Consider the following 24,122-nt stretch of genomic DNA (forward strand, 5'->3'; position numbering starts at 1 on the left):
TCTCTCCATCTTAAACTATCGAAAACACTTCCATTGTTTACTGCACAAATGTAATTAGTTGTACATTTTGATTAAGCTACAATGGGTAGTACCAGGCCAGTATCTAGCCTAGTGTGATAGAGGATCGTATGTGATAGGAGTTTGATCTGCATTGTATGAAGCATCAGGTTTATAACTCTCATATCACTATTAATTGTCTTTCTAATATAAGGCTAATTATACAGTTTTAAAAACATAATACTATCCATGCATGTTTATCGTTTATCTTAAAATAAATATTGCTGCAAATTATTTAGGGCACATTGCTTGACAAATATTTTATTTTTTTATTTCAACAGTCATTTACATTTGTTTTCTATTAGTTTTATTTAAAAATAAAATTCTCCAAAACTGTGTTTATGAATTCCCTAGCTTCCTTCACTGTACACTTCATTATAAACTCAGTTGACCTCTAGAAAACACTTGATATTTAGGTAAATTATTTGCTCATTATTTGCTCATCTCGACTAACCACACATAGCTCAAATAATGAATTCAGAAATTGTCATAAATTATTACTCTGCAATTCATATCAACAATGTCATAACAAATATTATATACATGTGGAGTGTAACCCTCAAACACACCTACCTTTCAATGTTTAATGTTATGTTTTTCATTTAATTTTTAATCATAGATACTCTATTGATTCAAGAAGTGATATGGACAACAATTTTGCTGTTGATGCAATAGAGGGAACCATTGCAACAAATGAGTTGCTGGATCGAGAAAGCAATGCACAAATTAATATATCTATAATTGCAAGTAAAATCAGTAAGTATCCTAATAACAATTCTTGACAATTCTGAACGTATTAATAAGAGATATTTTTTCAATTGCATTTTAAATATTGGAAGTGAAGATATCCCCAAACAAAACAAAAAATCAATATTATCAAGATTTCTCAAGTAATATATCAGAACATGATAAGAGCTCTTCCAAAACTATAAGGCAAAGGCAAGTATCATCAAAACATAAATATCAAAAAGAGGGAAGAAGACTCAAAACAGCCTGCGCAATACCAACATAAAAATAGCTATACTTAGTAAACTCATTTAGGTCAATTTAATAAATGATAAAAAGTCCTAAGTGCTACATTACCTATGTATCTATGCAGGGCCATAGGGGGTCATGGGACCCAGACGCTGGACTAGAGGGCCATCCGCAGCACCCTTTGCTGTCTGCTGTCTAATTGCCAGGGGTGGGTGGCTCCTGCTTAGGGGAGAGGGCAGCCCAAACTTCTTGCTGTTGGTGCCGCTGTTCTCTGTCAGTGCAAACAGTGGAAGCTGGCAACAGCAGGACCAATGATATTACTGGGTGTGCGGGCCATGGCGGGCACCCGCCCACCTAGTGATATCATTGGTCCTGTGCCTGTCACACTGACAGGGAACAGCGGTGCCAACAGCAAGAAGAGTGGGCTGCCCTCCCCCCTAAGCAGGTGCCACCCACCATCCAGAAATTAGACAGCAGCAATTAGACCCCCTGGCAATTAGACAGGGAACATTGGTGCCGACAGCAAGTAGGACAGGCTGTGATCTCCCCCAAGTAGGAGATCACCCCCCAGCCCATTCCCCATTTTTCACGTCATTTACACCCAATCCCCCACCTCCCTGCCATAAGTTTCCCGGCCAGAGGCTCCATGACCCAGTAGCAGCACTGCAGTGACCCAGCACCAGTGGTAAGATGCCCTATGGGCTGTGTTTATATGTGTGTGTGTGTGTGTATATATATATATACAGTGGTCGAAGTGGAAATGTTGAAGTGGGGGTATGGAAATTTTGAAGTGGGGGTATGGAAAAGTAAAGAGTGAATATAGTGCGCACCTTCGGACACCTCCCTGTCCATCAACGTCCCCTGCCAGACTGCCCCGTTGTACAGGGGTATTACAAAAGCACAATATGTGCTGCTGAGTGATCAGAGAGCATCCTGAGGGGGAAAAAAAACTTTTTTTTTTTATCTTCAGATTAAAGTGGGGGTATGCCATACCCCCGTATACCGCCCCACTTCGACCACTGTATATATATATATATATATATATATATATATGTGTGTGTGTGTATAGAGGTGAGGTGCGATACAATGTATTATACATGTAATTGGTATTACGATGTGCGGTCATGTGTAATGGATAGTACGGTTTGTGGCATCATGTTTAATGGATGTTACAGTCTGGCATGATGTGTAATGGGCATTACGGTGTGTGTAGCATAATGTGGCCACACCCCTATTGTCATGTAGCCACTCCACTCTCTTTGTGTGACCACGCCCCCTCACAACAATTTTTTTTCTTGCATCTACGTTGCGCACTATCAATGCCACCATGATAAAAAAATTCTACTTGCACCTGTGTGGCCTGGGTCTGTTCTTCCTTTCTAAAGTGCCACTGACAAACTCCTAATATTATTTGGGGGGGCGGGGCACCAATTTTCTTGTTTGCCCCAGGTGCCAGAAATCCTAGTTTCTGTCCTGATCTATGAATGTTTAGTGACATGTTAAAACTCACAATAGCAATCAACATAAAACAAGAAGAATGTTGATATAGTCTTGGTTTCCAGTTCCAATGAGCAAATGTGAGCCAGGAAATGTATTGTTACATAGTTACATAGTAGCTAAGGCTGAAAAAAGACTTGCGTCCATCTAGTTCAACCTGGTATCAACCTGGTATAGATATCCATTGCTGATTTGGTAGGTTCTGATATTTTACAGATTATATTTCTTATTTGTACCCATGGATGTTTTTATCCAGTAAATGTTTGTCCAACTTTGCCTTGAACGCATTTAATGAGCCAGCCGTTACCACCTCTCTGGGAAGAGAGTTCCAGAGTTTGACTGTTCTGACCGTAAAGAAATTCTTTCTAGTAGCTGAATGAAATATTTTTTTCTTCTAATCTATACTCATGCCCTTGTGTCCTAGATTCCTTTCTAGTAGAAAAGAGGATGTGTGACAGTTCCTTATATTGGCCCTTGATACTTGTACATGTTGAGCATGTCCCCCCTAAACGTCTTTTTTCCAATGTAAATAGTCCCAAATTGCTTAATCTCTCCCCGTAGCTTAAATTCTGCATTCCCCTAATAAGCTTTGTTGCTCGCTTTTGGATTTTTCCTAATTCTATGATGTCCTTTTTATAGTGTGGGGCCCAGAACTGCACTCCATACTCGAGGTGAGGTCTCACCAATGCTTTATACAGTTGCATAATTACCCTTGAGTCCCTAGTTTCCATTCCCCTCTTAATACATGCCAGAATTTTGTTGGCCTTTTTTGTAGCTACATTACAATGGGCACTACATCCCAGTTTGCTGTCTATTTGGACTCCTAGATCCTTTTCAAGTATGGAATTACCCAGTTCCTCCCCGCTAAGGTTGTAACTTGCACACTGGTTGTGTCTCCCAAGGTGCATAACCTTACATTTATCTACATTGAACCTCATCTTCCATTTTTTTGCCCACTCATCTAGAATTGCAAGATCATTTTGAAGCATGGTGACATCTTCTGATGATTTGATGACTTTGCTAAGTTTTGTATCGTCCACAAAGATGGATACATTGCTGAGTAACTTAAAACTTAAAACTTAAAAAATGTACTTGCAAATATAGTAGGTAAGGATTCTCTGAATTCTACCAGCCAGTTTCAGCAGCCAGATGAGTATTGCTCAATTGTTTTGGCAGAAGTTTTACAAATAATAGTAATAATAACTGATTTACTGTAAGTAGCAAACACAAACTTATCTCTTAGATAACATGTTTGCCTTCACTACTCCCTTAACAGCAGAAATGCTCATTCTTCCTCTAATACCAGCCAGGTTAATCTCTCATAATCCATCCACTGTGCTGCAGACATTGAGAGGCAGTAGAAGCTATTGGATATAGACTATTCTTGTGAACCCTGCTGTTCCTTACACATATACATATCTGCTAATAAATACCCTTTATTGACAGTTTATGTGGATTGAATTATTACAATGGTAAACATATATTGGCTCATATTTTTTATGGTCAAAAGGAATGTTTTCAAATGCTATCCAGATACTTATATTGGAGCACTAGGGCTATACATTTCAGAAATGCAAACTTTGGAATGTTTGAAGAGTCTTTAAAGGATGTACACTGGAAGGGATTGTTTAGAGGTATGTAGTACTAAATTATGCAGGAGGGCACAGATAAATTGTTTCCTAGGGTAAATAAAAGAAAAAATGTCAAAAGGATACCAATGTGGCTTAACAACAAACTCATATTTGAAATGGCTAAAAGGAGGTAATTCAAAGGGTATAAACAAAATGGGACACCCGAATCATTTGCTGCATATAAAGAATGTAATAAGAAATGTGAAAATACAATCAACATGGCTCAATTAGAGACCGAACAAAAAATAGCAGCAGGTTGCAAATCTAATCCAAAAAATGTCTACAGTTATATAAATAGGCTATATAAATGGGAAACTTGTTAAGAAAGTAAAATATTGTCCCACTAAAAAAATAAGCAGGGTACCCTGGTAATAGAAGAAAAATAGAAAGCTCTAGATTGCTCCCAAAATGTGTGATGAAGTGAGGAATTAGTCAAAAATAGATTACAGGAGCTAAATAGTGACACATCTCCTGGTCCGGATCAAAAACAACCTAGGATACTAAAATAATATAGTTCTGTCATAGCACTGCCATTATCTCTGATATTCAATTAATCAATTAACTCTGGGATGGTTCCAAGGGACTGGTGTATCGCTAAGGTAGTACCAATATGGAAGAAAGGTAGCAAAACTAACCCTGAAAATTATAGACTGGTCAATCTTACAAAATATTAGAAGGAATAATAAGAGAAAGTATCCAAAATTTCTTAGAACAGAAGATGGTGATAAGTAAAGCTCAGCATGGGTTCATCACAATAGATCATGCCAGACTAATTTAATTAGCTTCTATGTGGAAGTCAGTAAGATGGTACATCTGATGATGTAATACTTCTTGATTTCACTAAAGCTTTTAATATCTTACCTCATAAAAGGTTATTAATAAGACTAGGTAACTTAAGGATAGGAGATAACATTTGGATATAGATACACTACAGAGCGACGTAAGGTGGGGGGAAAGGTGGAAAATGCAGTTTTAAAAAAGTGTAAAGTTGTTCATTAGTCGAATAAAAACCAACAAGCTACTTATAGGCTAAACTGATTTAATATAGGTAATTCTGTAGTGGAGAAGGACTTCGGGGTCATCATAGATAATAAATTGAGTAATAATGCACACTGCTCAAGTGCAGCAGCAAATGCAAACATGACACTGGCATGCATTAAAAGGGGAATGGATTCAAGATATGTCAATGTGATAGTTTCTCTTTACAAGGCATTGGTGAGACTGCATTTGGAATACTGTTTTCAATTTTGGGTGCCGAAACTTAAAAAGGACATAAACAAATTGGTACAGGTACAGAGAAGGGCGTCTAAACTAGTAAAAGTCTTGAATCACTAGAATACAAAGATAGGCTAACCAGGCTGAATATGTTTTCACTTTAGAAATGGAAGTTAAGAGGTGATATGATTAGCATGTTCAAATACAGAATTGGGAATCATAATGAACTGGGCATGTACTGAGGCTTGAGGAAAATATATTCCGTACTGAATTAAGAAGAGGATTCTTCACCATAAGAGCAGTAAAATTCTGAAACTCATTGCCAGTGGGAGTGGTTGCAGCAAGTACTGTTAATCAAAACTGAATAACTTCTTGGCCACTAAAGGAATCATATAGATGACTTACTCAAGTCAGTAGTTACAAGACAAATAGGTTGAACTCGATGGACTAACGTCTTTTTTTCAACCTTTATTTCTGTTATTAGTAAACAGGTTTAACAGATATAGTTAACATGTATAGGTCAAAAGGTACCAAAGGTCATCCAGGTCGATAGGGTGACATGTAAAATTTTAGCAGTGCTTAATGTTGGTATGTACGAAAGGTCAACATACATTAGGTTGAAGCAAGTTTTTTTTTCAAATCTTAATCCTTTACTATCCTCATGAGCTATGACTGCAGTATCTAGATACCTTGCTCAAAGTATTGTGAATGAAGTTGTACACTAATTGAGGCTAGATGTGGTTTAATGTTGGAAATTACATTCCCATTCATCCCTATGTTGACCTAGATGAAAATGATACACTATCAATAGCATCTATTTTAATATATATCTAATAAAACTTATTTTTTTAAATATATCACAAAGTTTCCTCCCTCTCTCCAAGCCCTCCTCCCAAAAAAAGAGGTTTAGCTGTACTTTAGTTTCACGACAGCAGCGCGCGCCACTCTGTGCTTGAATCTTGGCAGGTTGCCAAACTGCCTTACTTATCTAAGCTACGTTATCAGCGTAGCGCCTGTTTGAATCCTGGCAGCTCACCAGCTTCCTTACTTCTGTAATCTACGTTATCAGCTTCCATAAACAAATATCGCATAGTCAGTCAGAAGTAGCATAGTGTAGTCAGCGTAGGCAGTACTGTTCTTGCGACTAACGTAGTCATCATATTTATTGAAAAGCATCTAGCGTCTCATTCTAGCATAGTCATCGTAGTCAGAATTAGCGTCCCTGTCAGAAACAGCGCCTAGTTCTTGCGGCTAAGTCAGCTGGTAGATTGAGCGATACGCAGTTAGCGTAGTCAGTCAGCTTTTGCGTAGTAAGTCAGCTGGTAGATTGAGCGGTACACAGGTAGTGGAGTCAGTCAGCTGTGAGATTCTGTGAGAGACACACGTATAGAACAGTCATGGAGAAGCTGACCATCTTTAATCTGCCTCAGACTGAGGAGGAGGAGGTGGCTTTTTTGCAGGGCCTCAATGTCCTACCCGAGACCCAGACCTGCCCCAAAGGGCACCCAATGAGGTTCAGTGTGAGGGAGCGGATGTAGCACTGCCATATCCGCAGCTGTGCCAAGAAATTCAGTCTGAGGGCAGCACAATGGTTCAGAGGGTGTCACCTGACCATCGTCACCCTAATACAATTTGTATTCTGCTGGGCAGAGGAGCTGATCAGCATCAAGTTTTGCCAGCACCATCTCTACATATCCCAGGCAACCACTGTCCAGTACAGTAATTTAATGCAGGAGGCCTGCACTATCGACCTCCTGTCACAGCCTCACCAGCAAATTGGTGGGCCTGGCACCATAGTAGAGGTTGACGAAAGCCTCTTCGTCAAGCGAAAGAGCAACATTGGCCGCATGCTGCCCCAGCAGTGGATTTTCAGGGGCATCTCCAGACTGCCATTGAAGGGCGCGTGAAGCCTGGGACCACCATATATTCCGACTGCTGGAGGGCATACCAGACAGAGCAGCTGGAGCAGGCTGGGTACCAACACGCCAGAGTGAACCACTGCTACCACTTCGTGGATCCAGACAGCGGGGTTCACACTCAAAATATAAAAAGGCTGTGGGGATCCTGTAAGTGGTGCAATAAGCACCAAAGGGGCACTGCACAACATCAACTGGACTTCTACCTCCCGGAGTTTATTTGGAGAAAGACACTGGGTGCAGAAGACCCCTTCCTGCGCATCCTGCACACGCTGAACCTGCTCCCCCAGGCAGACAAAGTTGATTCTGCAGAGCCAGAGGCAACAGTGTAGACCTCAGCTGCTGCGTCGTTTTCAACTGCTGATTATGGCGCTGCAGTTGCTGAAGAATGACTTCTTTCAAAAAAACAATTGAGTCTTTTTTTCTTCTTCAAATTAATTGTAATGTTATTTAATGATTTTTTCTTCATTCATCTTCTTTATTATTCACTAAAAAGCAGTTACCAGTTAACACATGTCATCATTACTGTCTCAGGTGTATGATATGGCAGGTGTGAATGTGTTCTTGAAACAATCCCACTATCCACGCCAGCCCGAAGCATGGCGAGCACAGCGAGCCCCGGGAGGCGATGCGGTATGCGTCCAACCGACCTTTTCATACCCACACTATCCACATCAGCGTGGAGTTGAATTTATATAGTGTGGCGAGCACAGCGAGCCACCGAGCCCGAAGCATGGGGACGTGGATAACTTCACATGTATTCCAGCTGCGCTCACCATGCTTCGGGCTTGTTGGCTCTATATAAAATCAACTCCATGCCGACGTGGATAGTGGGGTATGAAAAGGTCGGTATGTCTACATGAAAACAGCTGTTACGTCGTTGTGTTAGTGTCATTGTTAACAGGTTTAATAGTGCTTTGCACACTGAACACCTATGTACCACTGTACCCAACTAAATTTAGATGCTAGAGCGTCTAAATTTAGATGCTAGAGCGTCTAAATTTGGATGCTAGAACATCTAAATTTAGATGCTAGAGCGTCTAAATTCAGATGCTAGAGCGTCTAAATTTAGATGCACCCTTTGTTAGCATCTAAATTAAGATGCTACAGCGTCTAAATTTAGCATCAAAATTAACACGCCCCTTTGTTAGTGGTGTGCCGGGCTGTCTATTACTCTTTGGAACTACAAGTACCACAATGACCTGTCAGCGCTGGGCTGCCGTAAAGTCAGTGTAGGACGCTGATAACGTAGATTACAGAAGTAAGGCAGCTGGCGAGCTGCCAGGATTCAAACAGGTGCTACGCTGATAATGTAGCTTAGAGAAGTAAGGCATTTTGACAAGCTGCCAAGATTCAAGCACAGAGTGATGCGTTTGCATAATATATGTATTGTAATCCCAAATTACAATACATATATTATGCAAACAAAATGTATTATGGTAATGCGCCTAAGAGACTAACACTTAATTCAGTTTGTATCTCTGTAAAAAAAATCCTCCTTCCCCATTCCCTTATTTTTAATTATTTCAAACTCTTTCTGAATTGTATGCATAGAAAATTATAAGTATGGCATCTACTTTTGTTCTTCCCCTGTCACACACACACGCACGCACACACACACACAATTCCAAATTAGATAGATTTAATATTAACTGTATACCAAAACTGAATTTTGTTCTTAGTCTTGCTTAATATTCATCGATATTCTCAATATCAAATTTCTCATGGCTGTGTTGTTCTCTATAATGTGGGTATACAGTTGGCCCATCAACCTACTAATTGGCAAGTATGTGGCATAGCAAACACCATCGGTAATTGGCCAACTGATATGTTTGGATAAAGAAACCAACAGTGACATGATTGTTGGTGGGTCCTGCAAACAGAATATAGGTCATGAGGTTTATGTCTGTACAAACAGGCAAATGCACATGATGTAGACAAAGGAAAGTTGGCAGCTGCTATATTGCAGGGGATGACACAATTTATCTGTTTCTTCATATATATGAGGTGTACACAACTGCTGAAGCCTCCCACACTATATATTGTTTGTTGGCTGTATGATCAATATATTACAGAATAGTTAGCGTTTAGAGTGTTTACGCAGAATAAAGGTGTTTTCTTACATTAACAACATTCTGAACGTATAAACAATATTTTTGCTATCACTTGTGATAAGTAAATGTATCCATCTCAATTATATTTCCAACACTTGAAATTTTGGATAATATTTTAATTGCTTGGTTATTTTTTGCAAAATGAACATGAAACAAATCAGGCAAAATCTTTGCTTTCTTTTTACCATGGTTTTCATTTCCTCTTCCCAATGTATATTGTGACTGGTCCTTGGGAAGGGATTATGAATGATGGGTCCAGCCTTCAATAATTAAAATTTAAGAACCTATGATGTCATTGGAAAATTTTGAGTAAGACCTATGTCCAATCCACCCCAGCAACCAAGCAATTTAGTATATTATTATATTTTAAATTGTATAAAGAAGCTTTAAGTAGTCAAAAATACGATTTTCTACATTTTCTACATTTTGTTTTTAATATACAATAAATGATATTTTAGACCTATCATGTGCACATTCAATAACAGTAACATAAATATTCCATATCTAACGTACAAAGGCTGCCGTCCCTATGCATCTTGTAATGCTGCAAGGCATCTGTGACTGACATTAAATGTTATTTCATCACATTTGTTTTGGAAAACTATTGTAGCTTCTAGTGAACTTTAGAACTTGTTTTACAATGAGAGTAATGTTATATTTAAGTGAGACTTGACACAAATTTTACTTGACTAAAGAATGTAATCTTTAAAAAAATACAGCTGAAAGGCAATTCTAACGCAACACCTCCAACTAAATATTAATGCAGTGCTTTGCCTCCGGATGAAGATATTATTGCATGTGTCAGAAGTTTTAGTGTGGATTACCAAGTGTTTTACTGACACACTTTCTCTTTACAAACCAAAGTTGACAGTCACAGACTGAAATTATTTTCACAGATATAAAATATTCATGATTGTGACAGATGGGATATACTCTTTATGCAATGTTAGAAGTCTGTGGAGGTGTTTGTCATTTGATTCATATTAGAATCACATTTGCGAGAAAAAAAACTCAGACAGAGAAAACTAAAGGCTCCAGTAGGCAGTTACTACATCTGCACAGTGGTAAACTGGCTTCTGGTTCTTCCAAAATTGATTGCGTTCCAAATACTAGCCCCCCCATCACTATTTACTATGTTCCTTTGCACAGGAAAACATATATAAAAGCAGAAACATGGCATTTAGCCTTTGTAGAGTACTTATATAAAAAAAGCGCCCACAATGTAGTTTATTTGAAATTAACTTACAGATAAAATCAAATATTTTTTAGGACAAAAATTATTACATTGATCACTTCAACTCATATTTTAGAATTATGTATTTTTTTTTTAAACAAAAGATGTATTGTAGATATAAAATGTAATTTTTTTTATGTAAATACATTTAATGTGTTAATACATTTGTATGAGAATCAAATACAAATGAAGTAGAAATAAATATAGTATACAGGTTGAGTATCCCATATCCAAAATGCTCGGGACCAGAAGAATTTTGGATAACGGCTTATTCTGTATTTCAGAATAATTTTATATTTCAGTGATGTATTTTGAGGTATCTTGCATTTATGTTTTACAAACACATCAAACACTTGAAATACACACAAAACTTTTTTATTTGTGCATGAAATAAGGTTTCAGAACATAAAACAAAGTCCAAAGTCTGTGTACTATCTCAGATACTGGATTTAAAGTGTAAAATGACAAAAAAAATTAAATTCTCGAGGATGTCAAAATAAAATTTATTAATTACCCAAAACATATACCACTCTTTACATAAAACAGCACCCTGGCAAAGTATCTGCATTTTTGCATATAAACTAATTTATACAGTAATATGTTTGCCATCCTTGCAGAACTATACACTATTCTGGACATAATCTTCATTTGTGAATATGACCGATGAGTTATAGTACATCGGAAAAGGAAAAGCAACTTGTCAGTATGGTTAAGATACTGTATGTCACTAATAATGGTGGGAAATAAACTTGTTTATTCCAAAATAAATTAAAATAACATAATGATCAAAAGGGACATTGTTATACAGGTATAAGTAAATATAATCAATATTTTCTTTACTGTAAAAAAGTATGTTGCTTGGGCACCAAGCATATTATTATGGTTGATAGAACTCTTGGTCCAAAATGTTATTGAAAATCTATTTCTCAGAGCAGATGGCTTACATATGTGGGTTCTTAGAGACCTTGGCTCAGTAATTTTTTCAATGTTTTTTACAACTCTCTAAAGAATAATATGGTAATGATGGATTGTTGAAAAACAAACATTTAGATTTATACCCCTTTCACATCGCACTTTTAAAACGGTATATTGCCGTTTTTTTCCCTTTTTAAAACGTTTAAGGGTGCACTGTGAATGCACCACAGGCAATTTACCGTTTTAAATTAACTGGCATTTCGAACCGTGTAAAAAGCAGAGTCCTACACGGTTCCTTGCCGTTTTTTGTGCAATGTGAATGTGTACAGTTTGTCTGAAACGGTATTTCAGGCAAACAACACAAGCACAAGCACAATTTGTGGCGCCCCCTCCCCTCCTATATGTCACACAGGACACACAATCCCACTGCTATACAATAGGTGCGCGCCAGTGGTGTCCAGGTGTGCACCACTGGCGCAGCACCTCTACGGGACACCCCCGTGACCAGCTTCTGTCCCCCCAGTCGTTGTCCCCCCCCCCTGTACCTGTGCTCCGGCGATCGGTGATCGGCGAGCGGAGGGGAGCTGATGGAGGAGGATGCTGAGGCGAAAGGAAGCAGCAGCACCCTGAAGTGTGCACCTGTGTGCAAGGGGGGGGGTATTATGTTGTCAGCGGGTGAAGTGTGACTGCTGCTGCCCTCGGCATGTACTACTAGCCCCTGACCCTATATATACACATATTATATATATATGTCAGTCAGAGTGACACTGGTATGCCCCCTTACCCCCCGGGCACCTACGGAGCATGCGCGGCGCACACGGCTAGCTCGCACACTGGCTGCCGCTCATTGTTCTGGTAACCAGGAGTAACCAACGCTGCGAGCTCGCCGCCGCACAGCACGCCGGGACATGTAGTGCAGTGCACAGGAAGCGTCTGCCCCAGGGACGTTACGGGGAGGGGGCGCGGCCGCTGAGAGCACAGCCCAAGCTGCCAGACCTGCCGCCCCCCTCCGTGCCTTTCATAAGTATCGGCAGACAGGGGGCGACATGGTTGTACTACATCCCACATCCCACACAGCAGCTGCAGCGCATTATCGGGGGAGGCGCGGATTAGACGCGTACTGGGGAGGGGGAGCGTGAATGGTAGCCGCCGCTCAGCCGTGTGTTTTATGTACAAATTACCCGCGTAAGCCCCTCCCCCTGCGTGTTCCCTCCCACTCACGGAAGCGGAGGCAGCAGCATGGCAGAAGCCGGGGGCAGTAGCGCACACTATGGAGGTACTGTACACACACATCGCGAGATGCAGGGGTGCCCCCTCCTGACAGCTGTCATTGTACACCGCCTCTCCACAGCCAGGTAGACAGATAATAAAGTACCAATACCAATCACTAACAGCTGAGGGTTAATAACGCCCCCCCCCCCCCCCCCCCCCCCCGACACAACCCACAGTGGCTCACATAGCACTTGAAACGTGTTCTGGATGAAACGTTTCAAGTGCTATGAATGACACTTAACCGGTATTTAAAACGGTAATCTGGGTCACTGTTAAGGCTCTGACCCGTTTTAATTACCGTTTTAAAATACCGGTTTTTAAACCGTGTCTGCGATGTGAAAGGGGTATTAGTGTTTATGTTTGTTATGTTAGATATGTTTTGTCTAGAAAATACTACAGTGCATGCATCTGGATAGCAGATGGGATTAAACCATATTTCCAGAGTAAATAGCATTCATGTATATTGGTAATGCATTTCCGATGTCTGTATCAAAATCAATATTGTTTAATTTGTACATAACTGGTTCAATAATTGTAGTTAAATTAATGGTCGCAGGTTAAATGTATAATAAAATTTTTACAAAATGAAGGTTTTAAAAAAAATTAAGAAAACTTCAATATACTTAACCTAATAAAATGCTCTTAGCACTGGTTGATATAATGTTGGACTACTGAATGAATGAAGAGCTACAATGTCATTTCAATTACTTTAAAGGAACAGTAAGTCTAATTCAGAGATTAACACAGTAGCTACAACTGCTGCATCTTTTTATGCAGCATCTGCACTAACATTTTTTAGTTCCATCAAATGACCGCAGAATGTTAATCATGCTGCACCATAGAAGGCACTGCAATCATCTTTGCAGACACATAATTGCATATACTCAGTACAGTTCAAAAAACAATGGAGATGTACGTATATATTCAGGTTTGCATACATCTCTGAATTAGGCTCTATGTCAATATGTTAAATTTCACAGCCACCAAGATTAAGGAAATGGGTTGTTTCATGACCACTCACATTGATTAGCATTAGGGCAAGTCTTGATGTAGCTAACCATGCACCTATGTTCATCAGTGGTCCTGCTCCACCAGATAACTGATCCTCTAATAAAGTAACAATGAACAATTCAACTTCAGAGTCTAGAACTTAATAATTAGAAGAGGGGTATAACCTCAGACATCCTATGGGGGCTATCTCATATTCTTGTACCCTGACCTTACTTGAAAAACTACTGCAAATTAGATTATTTGTTTGGAGAAAGCACTTAAGCTGCTATAATGTGCAACAATAATTGCTGCTGCACACACCGCACTTTGTAGGGAAATGATGGTTAGTACGTATAAATTCATTGCGTGTGCAGAAAGGGTCCTGTGATCTCAAAATTTCAATGCCTCTGCCTGTTTAAAAGGCAAAAGTGTTTTCAGCAAGGAATAGGGGAATAGGTGGTCAGGGTTTAGGAAAACAAGGTTGTGTTGCCCTAGGCCAAGGGTAGCCAACTTCAGTCCTCAAGAGCTACCGACAGTTAACATTTTACAGGTCTTCTCACAGAATCATAAGTGAAGTACTTAGATCCACCTTTGGATCATTTATAAGTTGTCAGTCAGTAATGAGTGCACATGTGTACCTGTGAGGTGAGCTGGAAAACGTAAACTGTTGGTAACTCTCGAGGACTGGAGTTGGCTACCACTCCCCTAGGTTATCAGAAGTGTTGAGGCCAAGGACTACATTACATTCAAAGATTCATTGAACTTTCAAAGCCTCCTAAAACTGTAAGTCTGAATAAGGTCAGATTTATGTAGACTTGCAGTTGCAGAACAAAATTGTGATATATGGTTGTAGAGTTCATCTAGAACTGCTATTCCATCTCAGTTTTAGCAATGGAAAATACAGGTAAGAGGTGGTATGCACCTCCTCCTGCATTTGCATTGCTATGGATTGCGTGTGCTAAACTGCTGTGAGCAGCTTAGCATATACAACAATTCATGCTGAATCAGGCCCTATGCCTGCATCATAGAGTTTTAATTATAGCATTGTATGCACTATTTTTGCTATGTTTGCATTTTTTTTACTATATAATATATATTTTCCTTAGGTAATCCACAATTGAAAAGCTTAGTAAAAATCATCATAAATGTTCTGGACGTAAATGAATTTCCACCTGAAGTGACGGTGCCATATGAAACTTCAGTATGTGAAAATGCTAAACCAGGACAGGTACTGTAAAGTAAATACTTTAATAAATACATATATAATATTGTGTCCATGTTTAAATTAAAAACATTTATATATAGGTACAGCTGTTATGATTACCCGGGTGCCCGCCTAAGTCGGATCCTTCAGTTACATTGCAGAGAGAATAAGCATCACTCTAGGGCTAGTGAAAGCAAAAAAAATAATTTACTGTGGTTGGTATATGCCGTTTCCCCATTTCGGGCTTATAGCCCGTCTTCAGGACACTTGAAGAGTCCTGAAGACGGGCTATAAGCCCGAAAATTGCATAGAACAACCACATTAAATTGTTTTTTGCTTTCACTAGCCCTGAAGTGAAGCTTATTCTCTCTGCATTATATATATTAATGTGCAGAAATTGAAGGCAGTTGTGGAAAAAATCAGCACAATACATTGCAAACAAACCCCTCATGTTGTGAATTTCTTTAAAACATTTATTGGAAAAACACAGTAATAATGTCCAGAAAAAAACAAAGAAGGTATAGGATAAATAAAAAACAAGTTGAAAGCTGTATATTTGTACATAAAGCATACCCTCAATTGGTGGTCAGTATCCAGAGGGATAGAAAAAGCAAAACAGGGTGTTCTGGACTGCTCAATATTTGATTGACACTCACGAGCTTTGTAGATGGAAATGTCAAAAGGAATACAGCTCTCACACCCACAGTATACACATGTGATGACCAATTCGATCTGGGTTATAGGGCCCTCTATCAAGGATGTTTGCATCCTGGTAAGTGATCCCCCTTATGAAGAGAGTTCTCATCAGATGACTGGAAGTGCCGTTTTTGTAACCAAAAGTCTGGTCCCCACAACCTCTGGTTTCGCATATTTGATGTTCTGGGAGCCAGTTATAGTCCTTAAGTAGTGTTGGTGTGTGTAGTTCCTCTTGGCAATATTTAAATCTCTTTCGTTCACCATTATATGTTTGAAATCATCAGGGATTGTTTATCTCATTACCGGAAGTGAAGTGCCACCACTTACGGTTTATAGTATTCGGACACATAGCTTGAGGAGATGATGAATTTTTGGTGGAAATGTTCTGTAGGCCAAGTATTTGTTGGGTGTTTCCTTAAAGTAAATAACAAAAGGTGGCTATTAGCAAATATTACAGTAAGTACTTGAACATAGAAGGCCGAGAGGAAATACACATACTGTACTAACACTCCTTTGGTACAAAGAAGAAACAAGGAGCCTCCGAACATCAAATTGGTGAAACCAATAGTTGTGGAGAAGACACTTTTGGTCACCTGACTGGGTTGCAAACCAATTCACTGCTGCCTGGGGTATGTAAGCAGGCTGTTTCCTGCTCCCATATAGTCAGTTTTTTTTTTTTTTTTTTTTTTGGGGGGGGGGGATAATTGCCTCTATGATTTCTGTTTATTGATTTAAGGAATTTAACCAATTATTTGCTGACCTTTTAAATGGATATTGTAGGCTGATTAAGTACCACTGATGTAGTTTCATTTGCAGTCAACAGATGGCAGTGTTTTGGAGACACACAATCAGACACTAGATATTTGTATAGATGATATTCCACATCAAGGACATTATTTAAAAAAAAAAGCATGGATAACAATATATTTTAAATTCTGTTTCTGTCACCACCCATTGTTCTCTATTTTTTCTTTATATTAAAAATGCAACTTGAATTTTGGAGTAAATATCTTTGATGTATTTTTATAGATAATGGTCACATTAAAAAATGTCTGTAAAATATATTTCTCTATGCTTATCTTCTTTCAGATCATCCAAATTATCGGTGCCTCTGACAGAGATCTGTCCCCTGCAGGGCAGAGATTTTCCTTCAGATTGCCACCTGATGGTTCTACAAATCCCAATTTTACCATTCATGACTATAAAAGTAAGGCTTCTGATTACATGAATTTACTTGTTTGCAATAACAACGTACATTAGTACACCGAGAAAACAAATTGGTTAATAAGTTTTACACACTACTGATATCACATCATATTTATTTTTTAGCCCTTTCTATCTAATCTATTCAGCTGAGATGAAACATAAACTGATTTGTATTTGCATTCTATTTTCTGTCTGTACGTTAAAATAGCTATTTTGTACTCTGATAAACTTCAACTGTATTATTTGAAAAACTCATGTTTTATAATTACAAAATTTCACTTACGAATATATCTCTCTTAATTTTACTAAAGACAGACAAAAAAAACCTTTTATGTATACATACAGATAATAGTATAAATTACAACTTTTATTAGATAATCATAAAAAGTACACAAGAGTATACTACAGAAGGTGAATAATTATCTACTTAAACTGTATATCATTTTCTTTGAAAAGAAATATGTAATTAAATAAGGTATCAAATGATAATATTGGATAAATATGGTGAAAATCTCAATTTATCTTTTAACATTGTTCAAAAATAACTCATGGGAAGACTTGTGTAACAGGAACTGTTAGTCAATTAGTTCAATTAAATCCTAAAAAAAATATCTGGCCCCAAAAGGTAGCGGTTGTAGAACCATCAAGAATACGCCGTGTGGACTTCATCACCAATCGGGACTGCTGCTACCCTGTTTCCCTGATAATAAGACCTACCCCAATAATAAGCCCTACCCTTATTTCTGGACAACGGTCCAAAATAAGCCCTACCCCGAAAATAAGCCCTAGCTTAATCCCCATTTTGCCCAGTCCCTGTGCTAAACTCCCAGCTCCGCTAAACCCCCCCACCCACCCGCATGAAATGGATGCTGCTGCTACGGTAGCAGCCCTGGTACCGCTGAAGCCTCTGCTCGCATCAGCGGTCCCAGGGCTGCATTGTGCATGTGACGTCACTGGGCACCTCAAGGACTGAGTGGCGTCTGTTCACAGACGGGAGGGGAGTGACTGAGCGGCGGCGGAGGAAAGGCTGAGTGGCTGAAAAATGCAGAAGGAAAGGAAATCGGCAGGTGTGCTTAAAGTATAAGGAGATTGAGGGGCATGATGTAGCTAAAAGAAGGACTGAGGAGCTAAAATAAGCCCTACCCCAAAAATAAGCCCTTTGGTGTTTTTGGACTGAAAAAAAAAAAAATAAGACAGTGTCTTATTATCGGGGAAACACGGTATTGTGGACAGTGCAGGTTATTTTCCAACCACACTGTGGGTCATTTACAAACCCTTAAAATCTGGAATATTCTGTTTTTAATTAATTAATTAATTAATTAATTAATTATATTTCTGTATTTCATTGGGCCTAATATTATTATTTGTTTTATTTAAATTCTATTTTAATTGATTCACCTATTATTATCATTTAAGCGCTGCAACTTGTTTTTGTCTTGTCAATTTTTTGGGTACAAATTCCATTTCTCCTTTTGTCTTATTATAATGCCACTGAGTCTACCTTGCTACAAAATATATAAAATATATAAAAATAATTTAAGGCACTGTTCTTGTTGGTTTTTAAATGTTAATATGTATTGATTTATTTTGTTCCATGCCAGTACTATTTGTTTTTAAGTTCTCACAGTGCTTGCTTTTATTGTTCACCTTTTGCAAGTTGGCAGCTGCTCCTAACTAAAATATGAAAACATTTTTCCTCTAAACAGAATTGTACATATTACTAGCACCTGAAAATCCGGTGATTTATTCTCAAGTTTGCAATATGTAGTCAGTATTAAAACCTTTTAAGCCATCTTCAGATTTTGCCCAACATACTTTTCATATTGTGCATTCTTGATTATAATTCAGTGAGAATGTTTTTAGTGGTTTAATGACAACATTTTCGCATTTTCCCAAAAATTGCCCCATTTTCGACGATCAGCATGTGGGACATTGAAACCCGCCTTCTGATTTGCTGCTGGGCAAGCTGCAAATGGGCCAGGATCACGGCTGTCGGGAGCGATTGACAGCCGTGATCCTGGATTGCATCCCCCTCATACCTCTTTATCATTAGGACAAGGATCTCTCTTCATGGGGAATATTTGCATATGGTGCCTGTGCAAAAGATAATTTGTGCATCCTTGCATATCTCCACGTTATTCTAATTCTAACATAACCTAACCAGATTTGTCTTTCTATGAAATTGGGTGTTTCAGGGTATGAACAGAGACATTACAATGGGAGTGTTAGGATGTGTATTAATTTCTCAATTGGATGCTGAATTATCTAAATTAACATGTTCTTTAAATATAAAGAATTTAGTACTGATGTATTTTATTCATTAACCACTTGAGTGGTATGCCCGGAAATTTTCCGGGCTCAGCTGCGCTGCCACAGTGGGCTGTCTCAGAAAATTTCCAGGCATACCACTATGTAGTCTCCCTTGGTCCCTCCACTCCAGCGTACCCGATGATCGCATGCCAGAGCTCCCCCACCGCCAGCCGCCAATCATCATACTGTAGTGACGTAGGCGGCAGGCTCGGGGATGTTCTGGGCAGCTCGGGGGGACTTGGGAGAGTCCAGGCACCAGAGTCCTCCCAAGTTGCCACGAAACATCCCTGCTGTGAAACGTCCAGCGTACTAACGCCGGAGCGAAGGTGAGGGGGGCGGTGGCTTCCTATGATCTGTGGTGGGTTTTGCTGGGGCAGGACAAACCTGCCCTGATGACAGTTTGGAGACAGACCGAAACGTAGAAATACTACAATAAAAGAAGCAATTATTTTTCACAAGCCCATGAGTGCCGCTGTAATTCTTTCCATATCTACACATTTGCAACTTAAGGCACCTGGCAATAAGAATCTCTGCAAAGCGTGAGTGCCGGACCGCAAAATACTTTTTATATATATATATATATATATATATATATGTCTAGTGTCCGTGTGACATCTGTTGGCAGCAAGTGAAACTACATCTACTAGCCTTGGAAGCATCACGCGGGCTTACACTGCCATATGTTTACAGCAAGGGACACTACATCTACTAGCTTTCGAAGCATTTGCTTCGAGTGAGCTTAATAGTATAACATATAATACCCACTGTGTTTTTTACTTCTTACTAAATATGCATGTATTCAACTCATTATTGTATTTTAGACTGTATAGCTCACTAACAACGGGCGGGATGTATTAATATTCATCGCCGCCCACCTGCCGGGATGCCAGTGCATATGTACTAACATATGCAGCTGGCATCGCGATGCGGTGACGGAGGCCCCCCGCGATACCTGTAATGTGGTGTGCTCTGTCACCTCCCTGCCGCCTCCTGCTCCCCTCATGCTGGGGACAGCTAAGCAGGATGTCTCCGGTGCCACCTCCTCCCCCCTGCAGCCGGAAGGACGTCTGACTGCGTCACTAGGGGGAGAAAGGTTTTACCTTCCGGGTCCAAGAGGACCTGGACCAGGTAAGCCAGAGGGAGGGGGAGAGGGGGGTCGGCAGGTTTGCGGCGGAGGTGACGGGCGGCGAAAAGAAGCCCACACCCTATTATGCGGTAACTGTGCAGCCGGGTTTTAATACATAGGAAAATGCAGTAAAAAAGGGGTTTTACCGAATTTTCCCCTTAGTACATCTCGCCCTAACATGTTAATATGTTAAAAAATCTAACTAAATGAATATTTAAAGATTTAAAAAATGTGATCAGCAATCGAACTTGATAAATGCTTTACTGAACGTATGTATTATTATTTTACAGACAACTCAGCTGGCATAGAAGCACAGAGACAAGGATACAGTCGCAGACAAAAAGAATTCTATCTTCTCCCAGTGGTGGTGGAGGATAGTAGTTATCCTATCCAAAGCAGTACAAGCACACTGACCATTAGCGTATGCAGATGTGATTCAAGAGGAGTTGTCCTATCCTGCAATGTGGAAGCAATTTTTTTACCTGTTGGCTTAAGCACTGGTGCTTTGATAGCCATTTTGCTGTGCATTATTATACTTTTAGGTAAGTTAACTCTAAGCAAATATAGAGATCTCAGTATGAAGGGATATTATAGGAGGTTTGTTAGAGTTTTGGACACACATTATAAAATCTATCTATGAAATAATATAAGGATAGTGATGCTGGACCTGATGGAGATCTTATCACGTGCAAATTTGCACGCGGGCCGAATATCGATAGACTGCGCATGCGTACTGGTCGCAGTACATATGCGGGAGATCATTCTGCTCCTTATTTTAATCGCTGGCCTTTATAGGAGTGCCAGAAAACTGCAGATGTGCGTAGGGAAAATGCTAGCCTGCCTATGCGTTTGGAGGGAGGGTGTATGAGGTCAGCTCCAGCCTCAATCATCCTGATTTCATTGCAGCTGCCGGGTAACTCCAGGGCTATACACCAGCTGCACACAATGGGGAAATAATTCAATGGTGAGGGAGGCTTGCAAAGGGCAGGAATAAACTTTGTCAGGGTGGCAGCTATTACCATGGTGTTTGCACTGCGCTGCTAATTCATTGCCATGCAGTCAGGTCTGAATCAGGCCCATTGTACACATGTTTTCTTTAAAGTAGTTATATAGTACTTTTTTATTTTTGGGCCTAATTCAGACTCTATCACAGCACAAATTTGTTCTCAAAATGGGAAAAACCATGCTGCACTGCAGGTGGGGCTGATGTAACATGAGTTCGATTTGGGTGAGTTATTTTGTTTCTGTGCAGGATAAGTACTAGCTACTTTATTTTTACACTGAAATTTAGATTTTAGTTTCTACACACTGCACCAAAATCTACCCTACGACCAGGTCTGAATTAGGACATTAGTGTCACCCTAACTTGAGATACAGAAATAAATATTTTTGCTTGCAATTATCATATTTGGGGGCCCCGGATAGATCATCAGAATCAGCCTTCAAATCCATAGCAACTATTTTAAAATCTAAAACTACTTTGCTACCAGATTTGAACCGGGCTATTGTAATATGTGTGTATGGGACTGTAAAGAGGTATCTGAAGGATCCAGTGGCATTTGTTACAGTTGTATAACTCCAGAATACATTGGTAAATGTAACAATTTATAAGGACCCATAGAAACCCAATGGACCCTTAATGTAGGGATCTTGGTATATATCTAAGATAACATCTGAATTCACCCCTTCACTCTTTCTTGGGGTGCTCATTTTTGTGGGGTCCACAAACATTACAAGATATTAGTAAAGCTTACGGGGTAAAATAAAGGAACATACTAGATATGTACAGTACAATACGTTTTTAAAATATAAAACTTTCTCTATAACGACATGTATGCATAAAATGTAATTTCATAGTTACAGCAAATTACTCAGTAAACACAAACTATTATTTAGATTTCTAACACACCTGGGGAAGCAATTAGTCTATCCCAATTGAATTGTAGAAGCCATTCCAGGTAGTAGGTACGTCTAAAACAATACTGTCAGGACTCGTGGATTTTGTGAGTTCGTTTGCAGACCAGAAGCTAGGGGGCACACTGAGGGCTGGAATGTAGCAGGCTTAATGTAAGTCTTACGCATAAGCTAGGATTAATATTACCGTTTATTAAGATGTCACAGTCACAGGTATTAATACTTGAAGCGTGGAACAAGTTCATGGAACAAAGATACACACTGGAAGGTACTTGAATAATAACCCATGGAACAGGAGAACACACTGGGAGATACTTGGAGCAAGAGTTCATGGAACAAGTGTACACACTGGGAGATACTTGAGTAAGAGTTCAGGGAACAAGTTTACACACTGGGAGATACTCGGAGCAAGAGTTCATGGAACAAGTGTACACACTGGGAGATACTTGGAGCAAGAGTTCATGGAACAAGTGTACACACTGGGAGATCCTTGGAGCAATGAAACACAAGGTACACGGAGATGGAAGTGCAAGTGTCAGGACACGCTGGGACCCAATGGAATAGACAAGCTGAGGACTCACGGATGCGGCAGCGCCGGTGCAGGTACACACTGAGAGATCAGTGGGACAGCAGCTGGAGATACACGGATGCGGCAGCGCCGGTGCAGGTACACACTGGGAGATCAGCGGAGCAGCAGAGCTGGAGACACACGGATGCGGCAGCGCCGGTACAGGTACACATTGGGAGATCAGCGGAGCAGCAGAGCTGGAGACACACGGATGCGGCAACACCAGTGCAGGTACACACTGGGAGATCAGCAGAGCAGCAGAGCTGGAGACACACAGATGCGGCAGCGCCGGTGCAGGTACACACTGGGAGATCAGCGGAGCAGCAGAGCTGGAGACACACGGAAGCGGCAGCGCCGGTGCAGGTACACACTGGGAGATCAGCGAAGCAGCAGAGCTGGAGACACACGGATACGGCCTCTGGTGCAGGTACTCAAATGGGAGACGGATAGAGCACAGTCTTGGAAGCACCCAGGCGTGGAGACTCTGGTACAGGTAATCACAGGGAGATGATTGAGCACAGTCTAGGAAGCACGCAGGTGCGGAGACTCTGGTGCAGGTACTCACAGGGAAACTTGGAAGCAGGGAGCTCAGAAGCACACAGGTGTGGAAACACTGGTGCCGGTACACACTGGGAGATCTTGGAAGCAGGAGCTGGTCTCAGCAGCACACTGGGAAGCACAGGTCGCAGGTTACCTCCTGGGAGAGATAGCGAAGCACTGGCCTCTGCTGAGTCTCAGGTGAGGGATTAAATCCCCCGGGCTAGCTCCTGATTGGACGAGCACAGATGAGGGAGAAAAAGCCATTGGGCGGCCACGGGAAGATGGAGGCGCACTGTAAGACACAGGGCCAAGCCAACATGGCGCCCGGGAATGAAGACCCACAATGGTAGGCAGGTGATGACAGGCACGAGCACTGGGACATACCCGCAGGACTCGTCCAGCCGGTACCAACATGAAGGGACCTAAGACCCCGACGCTGGACCCGAACTGGTAAGCGCTGCTTTTGTCCAGGGATCGTGACAGCACCCCCCCTTTTGAAGTGGTCTCCGGACACTTCCCTGGCTTACCTGGGAATTCATGATGAAATTTCTTTAGAAGCATTGGGGCATCAATACTGGAAGCATCAATCCAAGTCCGTTCTTCTGGACCGTATCCTTTCCAATCCACCAAACGATTTCTAGAGTCTAGGATTTTCTTGATTTCAAAGTCCACCTCCCCTTGAGACTGGACAGGAGGCGCCTTGGAAACTCTCTTTTGAAATCGATTCAATATTAAAGGCTTC

The 24,122-nt window shown here is 40.4% G+C and overlaps 1 protein-coding gene across 3 annotated transcripts in view; it reads left to right on the top strand.

The window, feature by feature from the left end:
- The window catches only part of CDH12 (cadherin 12), an 849,072-nt gene that overhangs the window by 817,299 nt on the left and 7,651 nt on the right, over positions 1 to 24,122 (top strand). For all 3 annotated transcript variants that reach the window (XM_083188087.1, XM_083188088.1, XM_083188089.1), the window contains 4 exons: positions 677 to 813; positions 14,923 to 15,044; positions 16,806 to 16,923; positions 20,649 to 20,900. In XM_083188087.1, coding sequence (XP_083044213.1) covers positions 677 to 813; positions 14,923 to 15,044; positions 16,806 to 16,923; positions 20,649 to 20,900 — 629 coding nt within the window. The remainder of the gene's footprint in view (positions 1 to 676; positions 814 to 14,922; positions 15,045 to 16,805; positions 16,924 to 20,648; positions 20,901 to 24,122) is intronic.

The sequence above is a fragment of the Crinia signifera genome, chromosome 5 (assembly GCF_055691185.1).
Source record: "Crinia signifera chromosome 5, ASM5569118v1, whole genome shotgun sequence".
NCBI lineage: Eukaryota > Metazoa > Chordata > Amphibia > Anura > Myobatrachidae > Crinia > Crinia signifera.